The 7,652-nt window shown below is 44.7% G+C and overlaps 4 protein-coding genes across 4 annotated transcripts; all 4 read left to right on the forward strand.

The window, feature by feature from the left end:
• The first annotated feature begins 1,555 nt into the window (after nucleotides 1-1,555).
• Nucleotides 1,556-3,041, forward strand: BC939DRAFT_92178 (uncharacterized protein). The gene is made up of 6 exons (XM_051561998.1): nucleotides 1,556-1,760; nucleotides 1,839-1,931; nucleotides 2,032-2,067; nucleotides 2,269-2,372; nucleotides 2,451-2,690; nucleotides 2,762-3,041. Exons 1-6 carry the CDS (start codon nucleotides 1,698-1,700, stop codon nucleotides 2,886-2,888), a joined length of 663 nt encoding a protein of 220 aa, XP_051405821.1. The 5' UTR covers nucleotides 1,556-1,697; the 3' UTR covers nucleotides 2,889-3,041.
• Nucleotides 2,622-3,719, forward strand: BC939DRAFT_92300 (uncharacterized protein). The gene is made up of 3 exons (XM_051561999.1): nucleotides 2,622-2,690; nucleotides 2,757-3,349; nucleotides 3,445-3,719. The coding sequence occupies exons 2-3, from the start codon at nucleotides 2,885-2,887 to the stop codon at nucleotides 3,613-3,615; spliced, it is 636 nt and encodes a 211-aa protein (XP_051405822.1). The 5' UTR covers nucleotides 2,622-2,690; nucleotides 2,757-2,884; the 3' UTR covers nucleotides 3,616-3,719.
• Nucleotides 3,720-3,956: 237 nt separating this feature from the next.
• BC939DRAFT_513581 (uncharacterized protein) lies at nucleotides 3,957-4,717 on the forward strand (the record flags this gene model as incomplete). The annotated part of the gene is made up of 2 exons (XM_051561120.1): nucleotides 3,957-4,608; nucleotides 4,710-4,717. The coding sequence occupies 2 exons, from the start codon at nucleotides 3,957-3,959 to the stop codon at nucleotides 4,715-4,717; spliced, it is 660 nt and encodes a 219-aa protein (XP_051405823.1).
• A 658-nt stretch (nucleotides 4,718-5,375) lies between these two features.
• On the forward strand, nucleotides 5,376-6,771 carry BC939DRAFT_497919 (uncharacterized protein; the record flags this gene model as incomplete). Its single annotated transcript, XM_051559752.1, has 3 exons — nucleotides 5,376-6,093; nucleotides 6,617-6,662; nucleotides 6,756-6,771. 3 exons carry the CDS (start codon nucleotides 5,376-5,378, stop codon nucleotides 6,769-6,771), a joined length of 780 nt encoding a protein of 259 aa, XP_051405824.1.
• Between the last annotated feature and the right edge of the window lie 881 nt (nucleotides 6,772-7,652).

Genomic DNA, 7,652 nt, shown 5'->3' on the forward strand with positions numbered 1-7,652 from the left:
TTACGATTAATTTCGAGATGTGATAAGGATTTGTGATGAGATGGCATGATTTAATTGGTTTGGTAAGGAAAATGGAGAAGAAAGAGTGATTTGGCAGTATTCCATTGGAGGGATTTTTTTTTTCTTCTCTTTTAAAAAATATATTAGAGAGTTTTTTTTTCGTCAAAATTTTCGTCAGGAAAAAGAACTTTATTTCCTTGACGGAAACTCAAATAAACGTGTTTCATTTACTTATCGTAGATGTTAACTTTTATAGAAGTCACAATGTCAAATGAACTATGCTCCTAGTCCTAGGGCTATTTTACTTCGCGAAGCTTCTCTTCTCTTTTTCACACACACATACACACACACACACACACACACACACACACACGCACATTCTCTCTCTTCTACCGTTCCATACTAGAACTGCTGCATCACACTCGATCTAAGGTAAACTATGTGGAGCATTTACTGCTCATATGCTCATCCTTTCAATTAGAAGGATACATTCAGGCGCATGGATTTTAAATTGCAGCGCAGATGAAGAACGAGGTCACCAGGGGGACTCTGAGGATCAGAAGCATCTCCAATGAGGACCTTCATCCCGTCATCACCTCCCTTCGATCTTATTTCTGCCAGAAGGGAGGATGCTGACTATGAGCGCCCTGGTGGATCCTCCGTGGAGCCTGCTCATTTGAGGCTCCCTGGCAGGGGACGTCAATGGGCTGTGGGTATCCAATCTCTATCAGAATGTATTGCGGCGCAAAAAACAGTAGAGGTCACCAGGAGGACTGTGAGGATCAGAAGCATCTCATTATTTATTCCAGTGATGACCTTCTTCCCGTTATCTCCTCCCTTCGATCTTATTTCTGCCAGAAGGGAGGAAGCTGATCATGAGCGTCCTGGTGGATCCTCCGTGGAGCCTGCTCATTTGAGGCTCCCTGGCAGGGGACGTCAATGAGCTGTGGGTTTCCAGCTGCTCTACGCTACCTCAATAGAAGAGCCATCCTATCTATCTTCGCTCCATGTTTGATTACCCTGAGAAGCTAACACCGTTTATTTATATCCTTGAGACCAACTCAAAGAGACTGATGGTGCACCTTCATTAGCATAATAGATGCGACTGGAGCATTACAACAACGTCTCGTTTTTAATAACACTCACACCAAAAGTGGCACAGATCAAGAACCCCTTTTTCTCTAACGCCTAGAAGATCCTGTCCCCCACTCACACTACTGCCCGTTCATACCAGAACTGTTGCCGCACTTTTATTTCAAGGTAATAAGCAAGCTGTTGACCATTGCAACAGCCAATGTATAAGGCCGGGAACTAACTAAACTCAACACTCAGAATGTCTTGTTCCCAGAAAGGCGTCAAACCAATTCCTTGGCAGAAGCTCCTGTCGCATGTACCCTACGCTGCATACTTTGAGAGCCTGAAGTATCCAGCTTCGATCAATTATCTCAGTTACCTGCGTTTCTGCTCCCCTCTGAGCTCCATGAAGGACAAGTTAACCCAGACGTGGGTTTCGGAGGTCCTCCTGGCCATTCAAGGGTGTGGGCGTAAAAGCGTGAGTCAAGAGTATCCGAGGCTTTGTTCCGAGTGGAAACGGGATACTAGTCTGGTTGAAGCCTTTTGGCAGGAGTTGCAAGTCGAGGAAATGGAGCTGCGTGAGAATATCATTGATCAGCAGCAAACGCTAGATCTCAAGGAGAATGCTACGGCCCAACTTGGAGCTGCTTATAGATACTATACTCGAAGTGCCAGAGACAAATTCGGTAATGTATATTTAACCAATTTTCGCCTTTGCTGCCATATACAGAACCTTAATTAACCTCAAATTATTCCGCCACTAGCCAAAGATGCCGATGACTCTGTGGCGATCATCAAGAACAGTGCATCGAGTAGGGTTGATGATGCTGGGAAAGAAATCTTGCCCACACAGATTGGTAAGAGATGAGACTGTGAGATTTGCCTGAGTGACAACCTTCTAACAGCCAAATCAAAATACAACCCAACACTCATCTCCATAACTATCAACATTTACAGAAACTCGTCAAAAAGGAGCCCAGCAGAAGCAAACAGGCAAGCGGAGCCGCCCTGACGAGGCGCACAGCCCTGACGAGGCACTGAACAACACTCTGTCCACTCGAATTGAGGTTGGTTATTGTGCAGATAATATTTTCATTGTTCATGGCCAGATTGCAAACTAAACAGTGCAGTTGGCACACTTTTATACACTGCCACTAGTCTCATTCCCTTTTGATGATTCTATTATATTAACAGCGGTACCGAGGCATGGATAAGTGCAAATTCTGGCATCTAAAGTCAGGTAGAGATGTCGAGACAGTTCTATTTGAAGCCAGTCTGGGTGGCGCAGCCACATTTCGGTATGACCAATTTTGCATGCATTTGGGTCATGAGATACAACATAATAACTAATATCTAATTGTACTCTATATGCTTAGGATAAGATCATATACTATTGATTACGATTGTCCTTTGACTCGAGCATTGTTCACAAATGAAGAATGGTCAGAGTTGTGTGAGCAGAGGGCATTCGATGTACCAGATCTCTGCAAGACCACGGAACAATATCTTGTCTCTCTTCGGAAGGCTCTGAACCGTGGTGATCATGTCACCACTGTGCCAATCCCCAAAACAGACGTTATAGCTTGTGAATTGGCCCTATTGTCTATAATTCAGTGGTAAGCATCCTGGAAAATGACTTGCTAGATATCCTGCCTTATATCATGGCTCTAATGCGACTTAAGTTTAGGACACAAATATACAAGGCAAACCCCTCACCATTTGATAATATCACAGAGACGTCTGAAGCATTTTGGTGTCGAGAGGGCTGGCCCCTGCTCCGGAGAATCCTGGAAACGTTGATGGGATTACGATGATAGATGGAGAGAAGGCAACCTATGAGAGCAAGAACCGCAGGAACAAAGGTCGTCGTCTTGATGTCGAAGGACAGGCACCGAGGAAGCGAAAGGGCAAGAATGTCGATATGGTGGGTCGAGACATTCGGGATCAGAAAGATTGGTTCATTGTTGAGTCCATGCCGGTTTGGGATGAACTCTCCACGAAGTTTCTGCATGAAACTAGCGTAGTTCTGTTCAAAGAGCTACATCTACTGGCAAGTGGTCGAACCCAAGATATCAAGCTGGAGAACTTTGTTGAGAGTGCACGTTTCTTTGCAGTATACTCAGGAGGTCCAGGGTTCAAGACGTTCCAACTTCGACCAACAAAGAAGAGCCCATACATCTTTCTGCACCAAGCTCATAGGTCTCATATCTTGCCATCCGCCCCACAGCAATGGACCCGGCAAATCCAAGGAATCGCGCACTTGCTGCGTGTTAGGGTAAGTCGGAATTTATCTTTTTATTATGCCTATGGGGAGGATACTGGACATTGAGTACTAATCAGTTTCCTACTCCTCCCTTTGTTGTGATGTAGGCTGCTATGGCAGGAACGATCCAGCACTATCAGCGTTGTTTGACAACTATGGATGAGGACGGCTCTGCTGATGAGAGTGACATGGATGATCCAAGGTGGTTGTACCAAGATCCAGAAAGCCCTAGTGAGGATCAAACCCTCGGAAGCTCCCCTCTTGCAAATCTGTTGTGAAGATGTTTTTTTTAATAAGAATATTATCATCTACGTACCTTCGAAGGCCATCAATAATAAATAGCTTTTTTTTATTTAACAAGTCAATAAAGAGCTATCTTATTTTATTTTTTAAAAAGTCAACAAAAAGTGTTACCCTGTCGGGAGACTATGCAATTTCCTGGGTGGATTGTATTTCATGCTTGAACGGAATATTATTTAGCCGGGGCTAACTTGCAAGCTCTCTCTTAGAAAAGAACTTTGCAAGTTGGCCCCTTGGTTCATGCACAGGGGATGATTTCAAAAAAATAAATAAACTGAATATAAATTTTTCATATACAACAAGACGCACATTATAAACAATGTACAAATTTGGAGCCACATTCTACTCACAAAAGCAACAGGGCCTTAGGCCACAGGCAGCATCTTTCAAGAGAGCTGATGAGGCTCAGAACACATTTCTTGTTGCTCATCAATTCAAGCTCAACTCGGAGGGCAAACCGCTTTGGGCATTTGGCAGCTACAAAAATCTGCAGAGCTTCCTGCCATCCACAAAGTATGTACCAGCCACTGAATGCTTCTTCTTTGAGCAAATCCGCGATGGGACATCTTGCTGGGAATACTACGACCTGGAGTGGGATCCCTCAAAGACAGAGGACACTGAGGAGACAATCTTCTCAGATTTTTTGCAGCAAAGGAATGCCTTCTGTCCAGAGTACGAAGTCTTAGCTTCTGAGTGCCGCATTTTGAGTGCATCAAATGCTGAAAAAGGGTCAATGCACATCATCTTATCAAGGTCTGGATTCAAGTTCAGAGACAACACATGCCATATGAAAAACTTTATGGACGCCTTCCATTTGATGGTTAAAGAACATCCACTTTCAAAACACATTGATTGGACTGTTTACACAAAGAATCGAAACTTCAGATGCATCAATAGTGCTAAGCGCCATGATCCAACAAGGGTTCTCCGACCTGCAATTTGGCACAATGCCTCCTGCTCTGCACCTGAGAGTGAGTTTTTTGTCACCAATGTGAGTGCTGATGTCACAGATATTGTGCATTGTCATCTTGCAGCAAGCAAAGGTGCTAGAAATAAACTACCTCGAGTACAGGGGTCTGAGCAGGATCAAGACCAAGAGCAAAACCAAAAGTTGCCACCTATTGTGATTAAAGCAATAAATGCCATGCTTGCAAAAATGGATTGCTTGTCACAGTTCAAGATTGGCGAATCTCATAACAGTCGTATGCACCTGAAGCGTATAAAATCAGGGCACTGTCAAATATGTAATAGGATCCACGACAATGACAGTGCATATGTGACAATTGCAGATCAGGGAAAAGTATACCTCCACTGCTATAGGGTGAATGCAAATTCCAGGCGTGATGGACTTCAAATTGGCAAACTAGATTTTCCAAGCATGATCGCACTTCGAGTGCATAGGGCACAGACCAATCAAGAAGAAACAATCACTGCTAACAAACATTGCTCACTTCGCCATTTGGAGTATAAGGAAGTTATGAAGCTGCTGCAAAATCAGAAACAGAGTCTTGTGATCCGCAGTGAACCAAACACTGCTAAGACCTCTTTTGTTGAAAGTTTTATGGATAGGCACAAGAACTTAACATACATTTTTGTGTCTCCTCGACAATCACTAGCACGCAATCTAGAGAAACGCCTTAAGCTAAAGAGCTATCTTAGTTTCCCTGGGCTTGTCTCAGGGAAGCGCGTGATCATTCAAGCTGAGTCCTTATATAAGCTTGATCTTGAATACTATAGCATGGATGTGGTTCTGGTCTTGGATGAGGTCTGCTCTATTTTTGAACAGATGACAAGTGTGGGCACCATGAAAGGCCGCCATGGCACAAACAATCAAGTCCTAGAAGAACTTATGCGCAAGTCTAAGAGGGTAATTGCCTTGGATGCTGACGTGACAGACCGAGAGGCTGAAATCATCAAGTCTGTGAGGAGCGATGCTTTTGTCATTCACAACACGTTCAAACCACAGCAAGGGCATCAAGTTGTGTGCTTCCAGCATAAGGAAGTCTTAGAGTCTCATGTTATTGATCTTGTAAAATCTGATCAGAAGGTCTGGATATCAACCACACACTCAGCTGAAGATGCCGAGACCCTGCATAAGACACTGCAGAAAATGGGCAGAAGAGGTGTCTGTATCACAAAGAACACATCTGATGCTGATAAGATTGACATCTCACAAAATATCAACAAAATTGTGCTGGACCTTGACTATTTCATTCACACTCCGACCATCACAGTTGGTATAGACTGCAATGTGAAGCACTTCAACTATGTCGTGGGGTTCTTTGAAGCACAAACTGGCGTCATTGTTGAAACATGTAGACAGATGTTGCGACGACCGCGAAATGTCAGCACTCAAAAATATCTCATCTATATCGAGAATGTAACCAGCAATCTACCCACCACTTTCAGAGAGATTGTTGAGTACATGGAAAGCCAGGAAGTGCGACTGAATGGATGTGAATTGGACACAAGTGGATTTCCTTATACAGTATGGTGCAAAACTGATTCAATGATGCGATGATTTTGCGTTGGCACTCACCTACAAGGAACCAATGCCTCAGCCATCGTCATATTCACCACAAATGTAGCCCATCCAATGACGAACAGGGCTGCTTGCTTTGGAGCCAGAAGTATGCACACCCATTGCTGCATGACGATTGTGCCATCCGTCATCATTGAATCAGTTTTGCACCTTAACCTCATTTTTATGTAATTTTAAATACCATCGTCATTTTCATCAGATTCATTATAAATGAACCCATTTTGTGTTTCGTTTTCCTGTTTGCCTTATTCTACTCTATCTATCTGCAAAAAATGAAGCCCGTACCTCCATCCACTGTTAAGGAAGCAATAAGTGTGATAGTATCCTAGGCTAACCTTCTGCTTAGCCCTCAACCACGCCCCCATCACCGCGCCTCCACCACTGCGCCCCCTGTATATTAGTATAAATACCTCTATCTCTCTGTATAATTGTAATAGCAACAAAACGAAGGAAGGAACAAGTGCAGGAACAAGAGGACACGAGGTAGGAACACGAGAGGCAGGGGACAAGAGACAAGGGCTAGAACGGATGATCTTTATTATACAGAGAGATAGAGGTATTTATACTAATATACAGGGGGCGCAGCGGTTGAGGCGCGGTGATGGGGGCGTGGTTGAGGGCTAAGCAGAAGGTTAGCCTAGGATACTATCACAATAATAAAGATCATCCGTTCTAGCCCTTGTCTCTTGTCCCCTGCCTCTCGTGTTCCTACCTCGTGTCCTCTTGTTCCTGCACTTGTTCCTTCCTTCGTTTTGTTGCTATTACATGGTAGCAAAGATAACATCAATCCCCCCTCTGCCCTGCTTTTCCTCTCTTTCCTTTTCTTGATTCATCCTTTTTTTTTTTTTTTTTTAAAGTTTGATTTTTTTCCACCGTCTCTTTCACTCACACTATCATTATGTCTGACCAACTCGATTCCCTTCTTGACGGCATTCCCACCGACCGCCAGATTGCCATACGCAACTTTTTCGACGCTATACCGATCTCTGCGTCTGTACCCACTCCCGCCCCTGCTCCGGCCGAGCCCACCGAGCGCGAGCTGGAGGCTGATCGCCGTGACCTTGCCCGTAGTCTGGCCCAAGTCCTCAAACCCCAGCGCCCTACCCCCTACTCCGGTGCGATTGATGCAGATGCATGCATTAACTTTATCGACAACCAAAAAGAGTACTTCACCGTTGTCAAGCTTGGTCTGGCCGAATGGGTTCAGTACACGGCACTTAATCTGATCGACGATGCCAAGTCCTGGTGGCGCTCTTCGGGCCTGACTATCCGCACTCCTTGGGACGAGTTTGAGACCGACTTTCTCACCTTTCACACTCCTCCCAATCCCGTCGCCGCTGCCCGTGAGGCCCTCGAGTCGCTTAAACAAGGAAAACGATCGGTCGCGCTTTATACTCATGAGTTTCGTCGATTGCTCCGCCGTGTTCCCACCCTTGATAAAGGCACGGCCCTGCACTGGTTTGTTAAAGGTCT

The sequence above is a fragment of the Gamsiella multidivaricata genome (genome assembly GCF_025024155.1).
Source record: "Gamsiella multidivaricata strain RSA 2152 chromosome Unknown BC939scaffold_184, whole genome shotgun sequence".
Classification (NCBI taxonomy): domain Eukaryota; kingdom Fungi; phylum Mortierellomycota; class Mortierellomycetes; order Mortierellales; family Mortierellaceae; genus Gamsiella; species Gamsiella multidivaricata.